The sequence below is a fragment of the Halyomorpha halys genome, unplaced genomic scaffold, assembly GCF_000696795.3.
Source record: "Halyomorpha halys isolate HHAL.00 unplaced genomic scaffold, Hhal_1.1 Scaffold1622.1, whole genome shotgun sequence".
Taxonomy (NCBI): domain Eukaryota; kingdom Metazoa; phylum Arthropoda; class Insecta; order Hemiptera; family Pentatomidae; genus Halyomorpha; species Halyomorpha halys.
Window position 1 is genome coordinate 116,518 of NW_027109966.1, and position 19,565 is coordinate 136,082.

At 28.4% G+C, this 19,565-nt stretch overlaps 1 protein-coding gene across 8 annotated transcripts in view; it reads right to left on the reverse strand.

Annotated features, from left to right (window-relative positions):
• The window catches only part of Liprin-alpha (PTPRF interacting protein alpha), a gene marked incomplete at its 5' end in the record, with an annotated part of 47,387 nt that extends 28,497 nt beyond the window's left edge, over positions 1-18,890 (reverse strand). For 5 of the 8 annotated variants that reach the window (XM_067048109.1, XM_067048107.1, XM_067048106.1 and 2 more), the window contains 11 exon segments: positions 124-236; positions 540-661; positions 2,764-2,920; positions 4,431-4,616; positions 6,376-6,495; positions 8,313-8,480; positions 9,576-9,644; positions 11,837-11,959; positions 12,758-12,832; positions 13,143-13,307; positions 18,789-18,890. In XM_067048109.1, the coding sequence (XP_066904210.1) occupies positions 124-236; positions 540-661; positions 2,764-2,920; positions 4,431-4,616; positions 6,376-6,495; positions 8,313-8,480; positions 9,576-9,644; positions 11,837-11,959; positions 12,758-12,832; positions 13,143-13,307; positions 18,789-18,890 (1,400 nt within the window). 8 annotated transcript variants of the gene reach the window in all.
• Between the last annotated feature and the right edge of the window lie 675 nt (positions 18,891-19,565).

The window sequence follows — 19,565 nt, forward strand, 5'->3', positions numbered from 1 at the left end:
AGAAATATTATTAAAATATGTTATTATTATCAACATACAAGAACTTTCACAACTCAATGTAGATAGTTAATATAAAAACATTCTCAATTGTTATTTAAATGAAAATTTTAAAAATATCTCCACCTTGTAAGTGCATCTGTTTGCTGGATATTGAATGCTATTTCCTGTTGGAGCATCTGGCGTTTCACACTATCGATTTCTAATCTGGATTTACTTAATTCTTTCATAATATCAGCCTAAAAATAAAATAAAAATAACTGGTAATATTTTAAGTTAGAAAATAAATGGTTTATATACCTGAAATATATAATACTGTAAATTAAAATAACTTTTTGAAAATAAAGTAAAAACAGAAAAATAACCTTTTGAAAAAACCATCTGATCATACAAGATGGAAAATTGTTAATATAAAAACAACTATGACATAATAATAATAACTACTATGATAAGCTAACTACATATTAAATTTAATATCACAAATGATATGATTGGCTAGATTTAGAATTTAAGAAAAGTCTACCTATGCTTAATTGTTTTACCTTTTCACACTGCAAGTCTTCCATTATTTTCCTAGTTTTTTCTAACTCTTGTGTAAGGGCATTTTTCTCCTCCAATGCATGCATTCTCTCCTTCAGATGAACTTGGAGTCTTTCATTAGATTCTGAAACATACATTTTTAAATAAGAAAAAGAACATTCTTTTAATAAAGAGCTATTTATTTCTTAAAAATGATAGAAGAGGAAGATACCAATTTAATAAAAACTTTGATATTGTAATTAATTTTGAACTCAGATAAGATTTTATACAATAATACATCAAGAATATACTTTAATTAAAATATGATAATAGAGATTTAAAAAAATAGGCACTTTCCTTCACTATCGCCAATCTTTAACTGAAACCTCTACTTTTTCTCTGAAAGTCATTCCAGTCCCAGATAGTCAATAGACAAAAGTTAATACCTGAATCTATTAAGTGACAGCGATAATCTTTTAGGATAACATTTATTCAGCCCAAATCACTGCCAGTCATAAAAATATTATTTTTCTTCTGAATTCAAAAAACTATCAGATTACCAACTATGGGATTATTACTTATAATTAAGAGACTGGAATTTCGAGCAATTGCATCTTTTGTTTCGAGCTTCAAAATTTAGCCAAATCTCAATAGAAATTCAAATCACAAAAAGGAATGTCTATTGATACTAGTTTTATATTGCACAGAATTGCATGTTTTGAGGTTACTGGACGACTTTGCAAATTGAAAAATTGAGTTTTAAGAATTTTCTAAATGAAATTGCATTTTTTGAGTTTTTCAAATATATAATTTTGCCTGTGATTTATAAAAAATAATATCAGAAAACTCAAAATTAATATTTAGCTAAATGATTCATAACACAAGCTCAATTGATCCTACCTTGACTACTAGTTGCCATGATCACTGGGAAATGGCAAAAAACAAAAATCTCTATTTTCTTTAGAAAACCACAAGTTGGCACTCACCATAATACAATTAAGTCTTACGCTTAAATTATGTTCATTAAAAAAATAATGATAGCATCCTTAAGATTACAAGTTGAATTTCAATATTTACTGATAATATGAAAATAAAATTTACATTTAAAAATTTAAGTACGGGTAGTTATTTTCTTCCTGAATTCATTATGAAAAATGTTATTAGATTTATTTTTTATTAATATACTTGTTTGAGAGTGGTTTAGTTTCTTTAAAACAATTTTGATCCTTTTTCTCAACTTTATTCTTTTTAAACTTCCAACGTTTCGACCACTTAGGTCATTTTCAAGGATTCCTTATTTTGTTTTTATTTTTTTTCCCTTTAAAATTCTTTAAATGCCGGATAATAGCCTTTGTCCCATAAATTCTTCTATAAAATTCCTTCCCAAATTTAAAACTTTTACTAGAAACCTTCTGAGGAAGGTTCTGTTTGGAGTTTGCAAATGAAAATAGTAGTAAGAAAAGTGGTTAGTAAAAGTTTTAAATTTGGGAAGGAATTTTATAGAAGAATTTATGGGACAAAGGCAATTAGCCGGCATTTAAAGAATTTTAAAGGAAAAAAAATGAAAACAAAATAAGGAATCCTTGAAAATGACCTAAGTGGTCGAAACGTTGGAAGTTAAAAAAGAATAAAGTTGAGAAAAAGGATCAAAATTGTTGAAAAAAAATGTTATTATTAAAATAATGAAGAATTCTGGAAATCAAAAATTTCAAATCCAATTTTTGGAGTTTAAATTAAATTCAATGTTAAATTTAAATAATCCATTCTAGGTAGCACTGTGGTTAATTTTCTAAAATCTTAACTTCCAATTAAAATCTAATTAAATTCAAAAATCGTGGTAGTTTTATAAAGTTTAAAATTGAGTTTTCCAGTCTGCATTATAGGAATAAAAAAAAAATTATTAAATACAGTAAAGCTTCCACTTAACTCTTTAATTATCAAAAATCAAGGTTTTCATTCACAGTAGTTCAGTTTTATGTGTATGTTAGCACAATTACACACTTAGTACTTAGTGTTAGGTACTTGGCAAGTTTATTTTGTTTCAAAGAAGTTTAGATAAGCTTTCTATCTCAATATTATAAACTACAAATGAAGCTGATTTTTGCATGAATTGTACAAGTGTTTTGTAAGGAGGCTCAAGGGGCTATGGCTGAATCAGCTACTTATCATACAATAACACTCATATTCCAAGCAATAACGCAAAGGGTTTGAAGAAATGGAAAATCTATAAAATGTTAAATAAATTACCCGACAAAAGTTTGTCAACAGTCGATGAGAGACGTGTGTTGTGTTCTTCATTCATTTTTAGTCTCTGATTAAGCCTGACAAGCTCAGTATTCTTTTCTTCAACCTGGGCTTCTAACCTTTGTATTCGATCTTCAGCAGTACCATGCCTTTCTTGGGCCTATAAATTTATATAAACCAATTATAAAAAAAAATTGTTTTCGATAATGCAATTGGTAAAAAATATATTTTCCATAAAAAAGTATTAATGTCTTAATATTTTCATATCTAGAACTATTTAATAAACAATTATTTTAATCAGATAAGTAGAAAGGCATTTAATTATCAATTTGAAACAGAATACAGAATACCCTAAATGTTGATTTCTTATTTAAAACATGACTAATAAACAAAAGCTATTTGATAAATATTTATAAACTTAACTTTTTGAGATATTGATATAATTATTAAATATCACTTACAAAATTATGACTCTCAAAAGAAATTGAAAAACAGCTTCATAATTAATTCTTTTGTTCAAACACTAAAATGCAAGACTAACAAACTACAATAATAATAATAAAAAAAAAATTATCAAAAAAATATTACAACGGAATAGACACATACATGCAAAATGCATGCTAACAGAGTTAAAAAAAATATATATAAAAAAAATTAAAATTTGAACCGAATACATAGATATGTTTAAAAGTCATGCTTAATTTTTTGGAATAAGATAAACATAACTTAAAATCAAGAAAAATAGAATAAAATAAAATAAGAATGTGGATTAAGGTGAAATTAGCCAAAACCAAAAATGATCTGAATGATTGAGAGGAAGGCACGGTATCTAAACATATAAAATTAAATTCATTATAATAAATAAATAACATCAAGTTATGTCAGATATGATTGATGATAAAACAATAAATATCAATCTAGTGACTTCAACAACGATTGAAAAAGATCAAGACTATAATATGATACATAAAGAAGGTAAAGAGTCATTGGAAAAACATTGTAGTATGCTGAACCACAACTACCCTTCATACTCTCAGATGGCTTAATGATAACGCTAATTTGATGCTTTAAACTCCATCCGATATGAAAGAGTTATCACACAATATCTTATTCTGTAGTAAATTTTCTGATTTAATAAACTTTATCATATTCTTTTGCTTCAATAAAAAAAATAAAAAAACGTATAATACACTTTCCTGATAGATTGATTGTTTAAACAATTTTATGTTTTAAACTCTTGAAATTATTGGATTATAAAATACAATCTAAATACAGCAGGAACTAAAACAAAACAAAACACAACAAACTTAGCATTCATAAATTCATCTAACTACATTTATCCTCTCAAGGTGTTTGATAACTAGAGAGTTAATTTTTTTCAAGCTCATTAAATTATGTATTTATTATTAAAATTGTGATTTCAAATGATGACAAATAAAAATAAAAAGAAGTAACAATCCATCGAAATTAAAAAAAAAACTCAATAATCTCAATAAGAACAAATTACATACGGATTGTCCTAAACCTCCCAATAAATCAAAAAAAGGTTTTGACAAAATGCCCTTTTTAAAAATAATAAATGTATTGACTGATGCGCCAAATAAAGGAAAAAATGTGCTTTTAGAAGAAATAACAATTTCTATTTTCCGATTAGTAAAAGCTATAAATGCCTTTTGAGAGGAGTCTCCCTTCTTATCTTGCGACTGGTTATTAAGTGATGACTGCCTCACCTGGGACAGTGCTGCCATCCTTGCCCGCAATTCTTCTTCCATTTCTGGCAATTTGGCAAACTGAGCCAACTTTTGTTCGCACAACTCAAGCTTCTCTTGAAGAGCTCGGATTTTATCTTCTTGAAGCTAGAATAAATGAGAAAGTTAATAAGTAATTGGGGTACATGAAACAATTAATATGAACTAAGGAAATAACTCATTTCAATATACCAAAAAAATATGTCATTAATCAAGCAGTTTCGTGCTCATAATCCATAATTTAAACCTTTGACCTTTCGTTTTATCTCATCAGATATGTTAAAATACTAAGCAAATCCTTATTACTAATTATTTGTCAATGATTATTTTCATTCAAGTTTTCCCTTTTGAATCTGTACGGCTAAGATTGCACAAAGGCAAAAATAACAGAATGCTATGAGCATTCCTAAAATAAATTTGGTCACCCACTGAGACACAGGCATGAAAAAAGTTAAATCCAATCTCTTTTGTTCTCCAAACTGTACTCAGTAGCACAAGTCTCTTTGTCTTTTTAAATTTGATAAGGTTAACGAAAATATGATCCAAGACCAGGAGCAATGAAACTATTTTATTGTTTTATACACTGTTATCACATTGTGGATTCAAAAAACTAATTTTGGCCTTAGCTCTAGCAATATCATGTTTTCTTGCAGTCGAAATATTTGTTGTTTTTTTTTTTAGATATATATAAATCTATGAGGCATGCAGCATTGTGCACCCAATTTTTATTTTTTCTTCCTCCAGCTGGCTTGTAGAAAACAGTAACCAGTCTTGTTTAAATATTTTCAAGATGAGATCAAGGAGAAAATCTTAAATAATCCAAAATAAATAATATTTCACTTATATTGAATAACAACAATAGAATTGTTGATGAAATGTACCAAAAAATATAGAATTTAAAATCCATCCATTAAATATAAGCAACAACATATAGCGATAGTATAGAATTTCAGTACAAACAGAATAAAAGGCAGGGTAAACAAACAGGGTTTTGAACATTTCATTGACAACCACTCTTTTTCGAGATTTAAAAAAAAAAAATTCTTTTAGTAAAGAAGTAGGCTTTATAACCTTTTCTTCTTCAATGCATTTAACCCTGAAATTTCCAATAGAAAGGGCTATTTTCAAGAGAGGATTCTTAAAGCAAATGTTATTTTGAAATAATTTTATATTGGTGTTATTTGAAACTGATGCATCCTTAGGGCACAAATGGAAAAAAGACAACAATTTTTCACAGATATAAAATGGTATTAAGAATACATTTTCTATAAGAATCCTTCATTGAAATTTCCTCTTTCTATTTTGGAAATTCTAGAGTTTAGTGCACTGGAGAAATGGGAAATATTAAACTTCTGAACCAAAAGAAACTTAATTCACCATAACCAAAATCTAACAAGTTTCATTCACTCAAAACTTTAAAAATAAATATATATGACAATCAAGTCCTGAACATCCCTTTATATATCAGTGGCCGATCTATATTTTTTCACCTTTCCTTGGGGAGGGGGTGCCCCCACTAGATCCGATAATGGTATATTTATTTATAAGTAACATAAACCAAGGACCGTAATAGTTCACCCAGCATATTGAATATATAACAAGAAATATTCAGAATTTCAACATAAACAGTTATCTTTAAACGAATGAATTAAATCATTATAATTTGTTAACCAAATTGATTTTTTATTTTGATCTTCCCAAAATGTTAAAACCAGACAGAATGGTTACCTTTGCTCCAAAATAAAATAGGAAATTACAAAATCAATCAATTCTCTTAATAAATAAATTTTTATTTTATTGTAATATAAAAGCTTTCAAATATACAATTTTAAAATATGAAAAGATTGGTATAGTATTTTTCTTTTACCTTGAGTTGTGCTTCTTTATGCTGTAATTCTTGTTCAAGCTTTTCGTTTAGGTCGTGGAGTGATGTTGATTCTCTTTGCGCATTTAAATACCGTTTTTCTAGAGTAGCTATCCTCTCTTCCTAAAATTACAAGAACAAATATATGACATAAATATATATTTACTTTATATATTAATAAATAATGTAGAGATGTTTCTATATCCAGAGAGATGGCAGAAATATTAAAAAAGTTAATTGTTGACATGAACGAAACATAGACATAATATTAGACATATGAATAAAAAGTTAGATCACTATTAATTTTTAGATTCTATTTAATATTATGAATTTGTGCAGCAAGAAATATATAATTATTATATTTTATCAAGTTTAAATGATTTTAATGAATAAGAATTGAAATGTATAATTTCTATTTTAATCTTATGTTAATTATCCATAATTAGAACACCATTTTTTTAAAATGAATTAATCTATATATTAAAAAGCATTTGGATGCATTTTATAAGTAAACAGCATGTTTAACGTCATTTGAACTTGTTTTAAATATTTTCAATGTCAGAATTCAAATGTCAAAATAATGTTTGGTAATGTTTCAATTTAAATATGTGTAATTCTGATGTTCCATTAGTCTTTACAATCTGCAAGGAGGAGGAGTAGGTCACATTCGAGGATGAATTTCTTCTTCAGCTATCTTCTTGTATTAACTGGTATCTTTTATTGTTGAAGATTGGATAGCAATAAAGAGTGTGATTAAACATTTTTTAGTTTATCCATCGGCAAGTATCAGTGTCCTTCAGATGAAATTATTTTAAATACAATTCAATTTTTCCATATTCCATCAAGCATTGTGTCAGTTTGTAAAGAGTGCTCATAACTTTGTAATATTAAAGGTGCATCCAGTATCTGAAATAAATTTAAACAGTGGTCGTCTTTTTATTGTGTTCTGTCATTCCTGGTTCCAATAATTTATTTTGTCAGTCAGAGTAAACTTTTTAATGTATGATATAGAGACTTTGTGATATACAATGGGCAGAACTGTCTTTCATTAGGCAGTTTTTGCTAACTCCTCCGCTGCTTAATTTCCTGCGATCTTGCTATAATAGTCATCTGTACAATTAAATCAGAGGTTTGTTTAACAACGTGGAGTTTATAATGTTTTGGAATAAATAAGAATTTATATCCAAATGATAAAATTAATGTATAAAACAATTCCATTATTAACTGACTAAGTTTCTTGAGAAGGCACTGGTCTGATTCTGGAAAAGAAAATAGGCAGAGTAGCTAAGACATTTAAGGATATAATGTTTCATTAGTCATATACTTTAAAACCAGTAACATTTTCATAATTTTGAATACTGTATTTTATTTTATAAGTTTTTTAAATGAGTAGATGTGTGAAAATTGAACTTAAAAGAAACCGATTGAAGTCATCTATTCGATGCTACAGAAAAAAGATATTTCATGGAATATGCTTTAATAAGGAGTATCTTAACTTTTATTCATAATTTTTTTTTTAATTTCAATTTATGTATTTATATTGATTTGTTTTTAGTTGGAATTAAACCAATTCCTGAAATCTCTAAAATTTCAAAGTAAAATATTTTCAAAATAGTATGATTTTTATCAATAAGTCAATATTATATTATATTATTTTTTATTTATTTAACAAATGAGTAAAGTAATAAAATTCTTTTTATTCCTGTTATGTAGTAGAAACTGACTACTTGCCAAGATTTGAAGGAATATATTAATCACTAATAAATATGCTATTTAATAGTGATATGCTATTTAATTTTAAAGTCAAACTACAACCATATTTTAATTTTACTAAAAGTGAAATATTTTAACTATCAAAATTATTATTTAAACAATAAAAGTATATAAGACTAAACAAGCCATTTTTTTTATGATGATACACAATAGAACTGAAAAGTTACCTGATCTTCTTTTTGAGCAACATTTTCTCTTAGATCTCTTTGCAGTTTGGAATTAGTATCTTGAGCTCGACTAAGTTCCCTTTGTGCTTTACTTAAATTGTCTTCAAGCTCTGATACCCTTCCCGTTAATTCACCAACTTTTCTTTCCCATCTTGATATTTCTTGATTCTGAAATGTCATTTATAATAATAAGATAATGTTGATTAAATTTTCAAAATATAGAACTAAAAACAAATAAAATGAATTGTTACTGTTTCCAGGTTTACTTGAATCTCATACTAATTCAAGGTTACTACCAAATGATACTCGAATATCTATAAATTGAAGGTGAAATTCTTTCGAAACCACGTATAAATCTATCTGTCCATATGTATTTCAATCATCATTAAATTTTGAGAATATTAATAATAGAAAATAAATTCTTTCAAAACTTGATTAAAATTATAAATAAATTATTTAGTACTAATAGAAAAATTAAGTGTTAAATTTTTTATATCAAAGAAATGGAAACTTAAATGTGATGGCAATGCTAAAACATGATTGATGGGAACTAATCAAGTGAAAATATAATAAACTAAACAAAATTAACAGATTGTTATGTTTATTAAGTATAAAAGCCAAAGTTTAAACAAATGTGTTAATTTTATTGTTTTGTTTTTATTATCTCGAATGATTCCCAAAAAAATAATTACTAGGTATTACCATCACAGACAAGCATTCCACTCTAAAGATAAGATTTTAATAATGATTTTTTGTTATAAATATATAACAAGAAATATAAGATTAAAAAAATAAAACTAATGCTTTTCTCTGTAATATGTGTGTAGGACTTTTGAGAAAACAACTAAGTTCACACTCTGACAAACAAAGATAAACAAAAATATAAAAAGGAGACAGAATACAAGTAAAATAATAAGTCATTATTACGAGATAAAAATAAAAATCAATTTTCATGCTTATTTCAATTCAGTAATCAAACTATGATTATTAGAACAATATATAAAATATCTGCCAATTCTAAGGCACACAAAAATGTAACATTACTTTTCAATACTAAAACTACTTTCTAACATAACACAACCTATGTCCATTGGAGTCCGAAACAATCCAAACTGTGTCCTTCAGAAAGTTCTTTTTCTCATTATATATAATTAGGTATGGATAAAAAAGAAAGAAAGAAGTGCTTCATAATGAAAAATACAAATGGTTCAGATACTAATTATTAGTTATTAAAAAAGGTTAACCAAATAACAATCAATTTACCTGTTTATCAATAGCGAGTTGAGTTTCAGACTTTTCTGTTTCCGTTTCTATAGACCCATTCGACACCGACTGTTTTCAACACAATACAACATCAACAAACTAATGCATAACACATTATCTCATTATCTTTGAAAAGTAATTAAATAAAACATCAATAAAAAGAAATCAAACATAAAAAATTGTAATAAATAACTATATACAATAAAATAAGGAAAGGTAGATATTTTTACTGCAGTCAAATGCATGCACAAACTTACATAAAACAACAAGATTTCATTCAATAACATGGTTGCTATTCTCTCTAAAGTGCACAAGGAGATAAAAAGATATCATAACAGACATAGATACTCAATTCAAACACACCTAAATTAATTTGAAACATTACAAAGGTTAGTCTCTCAAAACAGTGCATCTAGTTACATGAAACTAGCTTTATTAACACATTATTAATGTTCTACTTTATATTTAAGTAATTGGTATATTAAGCAGAAAAGATTAAACAGTAGCTTAATATTTTATTTATTTATATACTTAGTAAATTAATTAATAACATAAAAAACTTTTAGGTAAACCTGAAACTTGATCAATACTAATCTGTTTAATATGCTAAATATGCAGATATTAGTCATAAATGATATGGATCACCATATTTATGCTAAATAGAAATTTTTTATTCAATATTTTTTTTTTTATTACTATTACTTACATTTTATGATTAAAAGAAGAAAGTGGTTGATTTTTGGAGAAAGATAAGTGAACCTACTGAACTGCTTACATCCATGATTATTATTAGAGGGGTATCTAGACCAGTAGTTCCTAACCTGAAGAAGTGTTTGGACCACCACTAAGCCAGAAAATGAGCTATGTGTGGATGACCCTAACCCTGACTTGAGGAAAAATGGGGACTCCACTCACTGAAAACTTTTGAAAATTGGATTGCTTGAAAGTGTTATTAATGCATTTGAGGTACTTATATACTGCATTAAAATCACTACTGAAATTTTTCAACAGTCGTTTTTAGCCTGTAATTGGTTGTTCTAGACATACGAGAAGGGTTATCCTTTAGGTAACCAACCAATTCACCAAACCAGAGTGGAAGGGTCGAATTTTCATTTCATGAGATTTAGAAGTAAATCCACACAGAATCGAACCGCATTATTGTTGTTGCAGACATGGATTTGCTAAGGTAATACATCAATGGTCTAAACTAAAACTTGACTATCACTAAAGGTGAACAATAAGTCCACACAAAACATGTGTTGCTAAAACTCCCCAAAGTGGTCTGCAGATCACCATTGGGAACCACTAATTTCCAGCAACAGAACACAATTCCTCAAGATGAAAACTAAGAAGTTTTTTTACACTTCGCTATTTATGTTTCAAAGTCAGCCATTAGAGGCTAACACAGTAAACCTTTAAAGAAATGTTCAAGGTGCCTAAAAATAACATCTGGATAAATCCAACTTTCTGAAAATGATAATTGCAACTCTATACTTTAAAATTTGGTCATGAATTTATCACAACTTTGGAGGTCCTATATACAAGAATACTATAATACTTAACTTTATAGATTTCTTTATATAAGAGAATTAAGAACGAAATATAGATATTAAAATACACTCATACATATACAGAGTCAAAAAAACTATCTGCCCCATGTCGATATCAGAAAAATAATTTATTTTTTAATATTACGGTTTTCAGACATAAATGGTATATTACACTAAATATCACACACACACAAAAACAACACACACAAAAAAAACAGAATCCTCAAGGTTTCATCAATCTTTCCAAATATGTGGAAATGTTTCAATCCAATTCTTAGTGGTCATTATATAGACCAGATCTAAACCTACTAAGCATTTATGGGACAGGTTATCAAGAGAATTTACATTTTATAGTAACATTACTGGAAATTGGATAACCAATCAATGATTAGTTCTAAAGATGTATTTTTTTCCCCGAAATTTAATATTTAGCAATTTCTTTAAATCCAAAGATAAGTTATTAATAACCAAATTTTAATTGAAATGAAACATGTATAATGCAAGGATCAAGTATACTGAAAAATGATGGTTTAATAAATGTTTAATGGTATTCACAACTAAGATCAGACTAAAGAAAATACCAAATTTTTAAATACAACCATTAATAAAAAAAATTGTTGAAGATAGAATTATAAAAAAAGTATAAATTTAATTAAAATTTATTACTAAAGGACCCATGGATGTGAAAATAAATATTGAATAAAACAGTACCTGGAGTTGTTGCTGCTGCTGCTGTGGGGTTGGTTTATTTTCTCCATCTTGTATTCCGTTTTCTTTTGGTTTATTGTCGATATCTCCAGAGGGTGGTACATTCCCAGTTTTATACTGTTGTAACTAAAAAAAAAATCTTTTATGTAAATCTAATATTAAATTATTTTTGAATGGTAAAAAAAAAGTGAACGATGAACTATACATTTTTAACAGAGAAAGTTTTAAAGCCATGATATATTTAAATCATTGGTTGCAATAAAATGAAACAAAAAACAACTAGAAAGCCTTTGACAAAGCATGGTTTTATTCCTGATAAAACCCATAAATTTTTTATCAAGAGAGCAAATTCACAAAGTTAATGCAGGAAATAAATCAGGAACCTTAGAAAGCTTTATTCAGTAAGCTATCTGATTCCATCATACATTTATACATACAAGAATGGCCTCATGGAAAATTCAATTTTTAATTATTTAATTTATTTTTTGTATAACTGGTGTGTCCATTCACAAAACTTCCTTTACTGCTTTGGTTGCTAATTGCAGTTAAATAATTGTTTACTATATCTTCACTTTGGATTAAGATAAATTTAATATTTGGGGCAATATGTAGTTTTGGAATTATTAGATTAATAATAAAACAAAATTAGGCATGTTTCTGAGGGAACCTGCAAATGATATTTTAAAAATATGGGTACATTATATTTTGCACAGGTGCCCAACTGGGACTGTGTTATTTTGCACCAAAACCCTAACTAAAAAACAAAGGAGGCTCTGAGATGCATAGGTCTGCTAAAAACTGCACATCAAAAATTTGAGCTGATTATTAATATTATTATTATTGCTGATTATAGTAAAAAAACTATTGTTTCATACTTAGGAGCAGTTAAGAAATTTAAAATAGTCATAGTAAAGTAAAACTTACTTCATCTTTGGTGTTTTGAAGTTCCTCCTCTAATGTTGTATTTCTTTCTAATGCCACCCTTAACCTTTCTCGAACCTAAAATATTACACAACATTTAAATTAAAAATGATCAATAAGTGATTTTATAAAGAAGAACTATAATCCAAGTGTGAATATCTATTTAGAAAATAAAATCATTTTCAAACTACTAAGATGAAATTATATTCAACCGTACTGTAAGATTTATATAAAGATCTTAATATATTAAGAAACAATATTAAAAATATTTTTCCATCTTCGACAAGAGTTAGAACAAAAGACTTAATAAGTCATGGTATCAATAAAAAAAAACTCATCATTATCGTAAAAATAAAACTACTGAAGACTAACTAAGAAGAAGTGTCACCTTTTCGTCTAGGGCTTTGTGGTGTTCAAACAGACTCTTGAGTGCTTTCAACACTTCTACTTCAGAGGAAACTACAGACTGGGCTGCTGCTTGCCGTTTCACAACTGTCATCCTAAGGGATCGTTCGTGTCGAGACACAAGGCACTCCAGGTGTTCTAACAGGAGCTGAAGTAACATTCAAGATAAAAAAACAAAACAAAATAAGTAAAGAAAAGAGGAGAAAAAACTTATGAGTTAAACGAGATAATAAAAAATAATAATTGGCAAAATAAAGATAAAAAATATGTTAATTGACAGAAACTAAAGAAATAAAGGACAAGATTTACAAAATGAGTTCAAGGGATCTATAATAAGAAATCTTAGAAACACAATATACTTAATGCAGCTAAGTTAAAACTATACTAACTAAAAAAAACAAAAATTGTAGTTAATCATTAATTCAGACCATTTTTTAACATAACTTTACCATATTACTTTCAAACTTAAAAAAAAAGTAATTATTTTTATCTAATTACATGACATACTTCTATTGAGAAAAATAAGGAATGAAATCGGTCAACCCTTTCAGGAGATAATATTTATAATTTGCATGTTCTCTCAAATACTTTCCTTTTAGTTTTTAATATTTTTTTTATTCAAGACTTTAGGATAGTGATTCAAAAACATATATTCTTCTATCAACATAAAATGCAGAGGATATGTGAGGATAAAACTGCTAATAGCCTGCAATTTTGAAATAACTGGTGGGTGGTAAAAATATTTATTTTACTTTATTTACAGTGAAATGAATTATCATCTTCAAAATGAATTATTGGTTTTGATGAAGTATTAAGGTTTATATGATACCATAAAAATCAATTAATTGTAAAAAAATAAATAAATAAATAACCTTATAATATTTCAATATTTTAAATTTTTGTAAATAATTAATTTTTAATAAGTTAATTAAGAAGGGAAGCGACGGCCGTGGGTCCCCAAAGCGCTCAGTATGGAACGCTGTGGTTTCGATACCCATCTGAAGCAGTTAATATTTATAACTCGGCGGTCTCGAGAAATGAATCCGTGACCATAGTTAGGTGGCAGCAACTGCAAAGTAGTCGCCAATGGTTGGCAAAAAGGACCGGGAGGCCTGCTTGCCGATCGAATTAAAACGAAAGAAGATATTTTGAATTATGGATAATAAATATATTTAAATTTAAATTAGATCTGTTTAATATATATACACACATATCTTTACAAATAAAAACTTCATTTGGAGAAGAGGAACTATTGACAAAATATATAAATGAATTTTCTCTAACATATACCTACACTTATTATTAATACTTAATTTATATATTAATAAAATTAATATCTAGTAAATTAGATTATTAGTAGTAATTAGTGATTAAGGATTTCTCATAATTCTACTTCAGTATTTCTTAAGACGTTAGTCTCAGGAAATACAATCAATTTTACTTTACGTTTTTCAAAATATTTCAAATATACTGGAACAAAACTTATAATGAATCCTGAACATAAATTAACATTATTATCAAAGTTCTGTAATAGTTAAAGGATTTTAAAAAAAAATATTAATATCATTTAAATGTAAACCAATATATGTAGCAATCCGAAGAGGTTAAACTTAAATTATTAAAAAAAAAACACCGAACTTATAATTTCATCATGTATTAATGATATGGTTTATTAGCGTCATTTTATCTCCACATATTGTAGTTAAAATTTATTACACGATTTTAAAATGTATAAAATTAGAACAAATTTTATTTTAAAGAAAATTACAAACAAAAAGCAAAGGAAATCCGACGGAAATAGGGAAAGCCTTGGAGAGTAAATTAAATTACGAGGATTAGATTTGGATCAAGAGGAAAGGAGAAAATAGCCAGGCTTTACAGAAGAGAAAAACAGGTACCCTCGAGCTTTTAGTATTAACTTCACAATGTTTTTTGTTTTAAAATCGAATAAAGGCAGCAAGGCCCAACTAAGACGAATGTGCGTTTAAATGAACTGACGCACGCCTTTAACCGGCGTTTAAACGAACTAAAATTAAACTCAAGAAAATGACTTAATATCTGGAGTTACCCCTGAGGAAACAAATTAATATAGCAACAGAAATTTTCCACACGAAATTAGCGTGAGAACAAGAAATATTTTGCAACGCGAAAACTTTGAATATTATAGCAACAAAATCTTCTTTTAAAAAAAAGTTGGCTTGAGATGAAGAAAAAAATATTTGTTCCTAAATTGCACCATCTCTTCCACGTACAATATTACTTAAAAGGAACTATATATTATATATATACAATTATTCAGCCTTATCAGGTTTTCTAGGACAAATTTAAAATAATAGAAGATTATTTCAGGGTCGGGGACATCTGGCTGAAACACACAAGTATCCTAAAATGAGGTGAGATTGTGCCATATTTTTTTTTTCTTAAATACGGATTCTTTATTTATTAGAATATATATGATGTTTAGAATCAAAAGTTTGGACATTCTCATGGAGAAGATGGCAGAAAACCTTCATTAAAAAAACTTGAGCTATGTACAACACAACGTCGCCCCGAATAAAAAAACATAATATATTATCTTTTTATATCCTAGCAATTATTTTAGCTATGAATTTGGAAGGAAGGAAAAGAAGGTATTTGCTAAGTTTTGGAAAAAGAAAATTAATGTTGAAACGAAGAGGATTGGTTGTGGATTTTTGGTCAGATTTTCGAATGAGTTCTTCTGTCCCATTTCCAGTGTGGACTATTATCACCTTGAAGGTTTAAAAAAAAAAAAGTATTTTATATCTTAAATTATATTACTTTTTTTTCATTGTGAATTTGATTTTTTTTTCGTATCCTTTTTCCACGCTTTGTTCATTTTATCTCTTATTTATTTGCTTAATTTTTAGGTGCTGTATACAACTCCAGGGTTAGAGGCACCGTATTCTGGATTTCGTTGTTACATTTATCGATACAGGTTGTTCTCCTTCAGAAACTTAAAACAGGTTCTTCCAATTTTTGGGCAGTAAGGCTTGAAGTTGTCCCCGGAGGTTGATTATCACCAAGTATTGTCTTCATTTTATTTGTTTCCGATACCTTGGACCAAAAACAGCGCCATGCTTCCTTGCATTAGGTCAGAACCGATTTATGGTAATCATACAGCGCCAAGTAACAATCAGGCACTGGAAATAGTGTGCATGCTTCTTTAGCAGCTGTGTCAGCCAGTTCGTTTCCCGTTATACCTGCATGACTTTTATTATTTATAAATAAAGTAATATTTATTACTACATTTTTACCAGCGGAACGGCCCCCTCCCCGTTCCAATAATCCACTGGCATATGCCAACCAAGTTTACAACCTTCATTGGACCCCTCACCTTCAGAGTTGGAGGAAGTTGGACTAAAGAGAAATAAAACTAGAAATGTCATAAAGGGAAGTTACCAGTCCCCATCTCATAAAATAAATTTGATAAGTTAATTTCACTGTTATTTAAGGTGCCTGCTCTTTGTCAAGCATTTTACAAGGATTTAGCACACCTTAAATAAGTTAAAACATTCTGACATAACGGATATGTACAACATCATGTCCATAAAACAGTGCTTTCTGCAATGTCTTATAACCAAATTCAATGAATGATTTTGGTTTTGTCTAAAGGCGTAAAACCTTGTGGTCATCAACGCCTATATGGATGATTTTATTAATGACAAAGTAAGGAGTATTGGACAAAAAAATTGAGTTGTAAGGATTGGATACAAGAGGAATTCGATGGTTTAGTCCAAGCAGACCCAAAGAGGTTAATTATCTATCTAGTTTTAAATTTCGTCCCTCATATAATTACATGACTTTTAATCATTCCATTTTTTCAGTTATATTGGTTATGTAATACAATTTATATTGAAAACTGGGTGGACCCCTTTCAGAAATCATCTTGATAAGAATCAGGTTCTTATGAATAGCTTTTCCCCAATTTAAAATTTCAAATTTGGAAATAATAATAATATGTTGATGGAGCATAAGCTGGGACCCTGGAGTAGTGTCAATCGAGGGTTAGGATAAGTTGTTTCCCGTCCTCCAGTCACCCATTCATCATCCCTCGTCCTTCCATTCCATCTTTTTTTACACACCAGTTCCTACCATCATCTATCTTCTTTAAGCACAGCAACTATTATTACGAACAAAACATCGCTAAAGCCTTCAGTTCTTTGGGATTATTCTGCCTGTGGGATTCCAAACAGCTTTTTTCCCTTTTTATTTCTAGAATAATTTTTGGAGTTTAATTAAGCGGACGACCAGCGAAGAAATACTGCTGTATTTAAAAGTAAATTGGAAACAAAAGGGAAATAAATAATAGTTTTAAATAAACTATTTTGTAATTCCTATAATATGACTCAACGCTAACTGTATTTCTACAGGCAATGCTAGTATATAGTTAATAAAAATAATTTTATTTTGTCTAGAATAAGTAATGAAATTAACCCCATTGTTTAAAACAAACAATAATAAAAATTGCAGGGACTCTATAGATTCTAACCCCATGTCCATTATTAAGTGACATCTATAAAAGAGTATTACGTATAACGTAATCATACCTGCTCCCTGTCCATTTTTTAGTTATTTCTACAGAAAATTAATAATCAATGCTTTGATAATTTTAACAGTGACTAACAAAGTTTGGAGAAGGGTATTAATTAAATAATAATAATGTAAATAAATTAGTACATTAAAGATAGAAGAAATATGTATTACGTTGGGAGAAAAATAAAAATGTTTGGAAAAATGAAGTGGACCGAAGATAAGAGTCCTCTTAATAAAAGATAAGGTTTTCTTTTATCCCAATGGAGAGGGTAAGAACGTGTGTAGTGGTAAATCGTTCTAAAAACACGGGGCTGTCCTACGGGGTCAGCAGACACAGGAGGACCTGTTTTTCTTTCCTTGGAGCAGAACATCCATGGACCGAACATCAAGACGTATATTGGACATCCTTGAAGGCCACAACACGATTCTCGATAACAGTATATGGGATAGGACATCACTCCTACACCCGAAAGTAAGTCTGAGTTGCCTTCTGACAGGCCTCACAAACCAGATGCGAGGAGAGAAGTAACTTTCCGTCATGGATGGTCTCCATTTTGATATCTACACAAGTCACGGCTGAGTGCAATATCAGGTGACAGAGGACCATATCAGCTGATCGAGTAAATCAGTAAATCGAATGTTCTAGCTCCTCTAGAATCAATAAAGAACTCTGTCACTTGAATCCGTGAGTATACTTTCTCCTCCTTTTATCCCTTTTTGAACGCGAAGACACCTAGTCGTATATTATTTCTATATAATAAAATTTACATTTATTATTATATATTTATTTAAATTTTTTTTATCAGAATAATTCTTACAGAAAATGTTATAGTTTTGAAAACTTGAAAATGGCGACTAAGATAGATATGCTACCAAAATAAAACAGTGTTGGGATTCTTACAGCTTATCTTCAGCTTTAAGTTTCCAAATATATTAGTTTCAAAAAATGTTTTTACAATTTCTTCCTCCACTCCCAAAAAAAAAAGAATAAAGATAAAAAAGACTATCTGATTTCATTTCTGAGAATTAATGAAAAAAAGAAAGATTATTAAAAACATAATGAATGTAAACCTACCCTGGTGTTGTTTCTCTCTGCCTTCAGTTCTTGGATTTCTTCTTCCCTCTCCAGGAGATTTTCTCTAGCCTGGTTCAGCTCCTTTGTTAGGGTTGCGAATTCCTGTAAATGAAAAACGTGATTAGAAGATACCTCAAAACTTATCAAGGTGGATAAATTAATTTTAGTAATTTATCTCTGGAAATTTCATTAATTAAAGTAAGAAAGTCGAACAGAATAATGATACAACCGCTAAAACTGTATCGACAACGCCTGAATTCTAGCAAATTCAATCAACTTTTTCCTTGATAATTTATGTTCCCAGGATAAATGTTCACTAACCCCTACCCTCTAAAATTTTTGAAATTTCGAATTGATACTAGCTGGGTCATAACAGTAGTATATGATCTATCTTTATAGAGAATACAATAGATTTTATAACCTTATCCATTATTTTCTAGCGGACCTAATTACGAAATTTCTAATGAGGTGGGGTTATTCTTTATCAAACATTCTGATAACAAACGAAATTTTAAGATGAAATCATATCATATAACAGCCAACATTTTTTTTGAGGTTTTGTACGTAAAAGGTGCGGAAAATCAAAAAACTTTTAGAACAAAATCAGTTCAAAATTAAAATTTCTTGTAAAAATCTGTTGTTCTAATTTGTGTTTTCTCGGCCAACTGAGGAAACTCAAACGCTGTCATGATGATACAGCCTCATAAATAAATAAATCAATTCAGATGAACAATCCTTACTAATTTATTTTCAACTTTGGGAAAAATATATTATTTG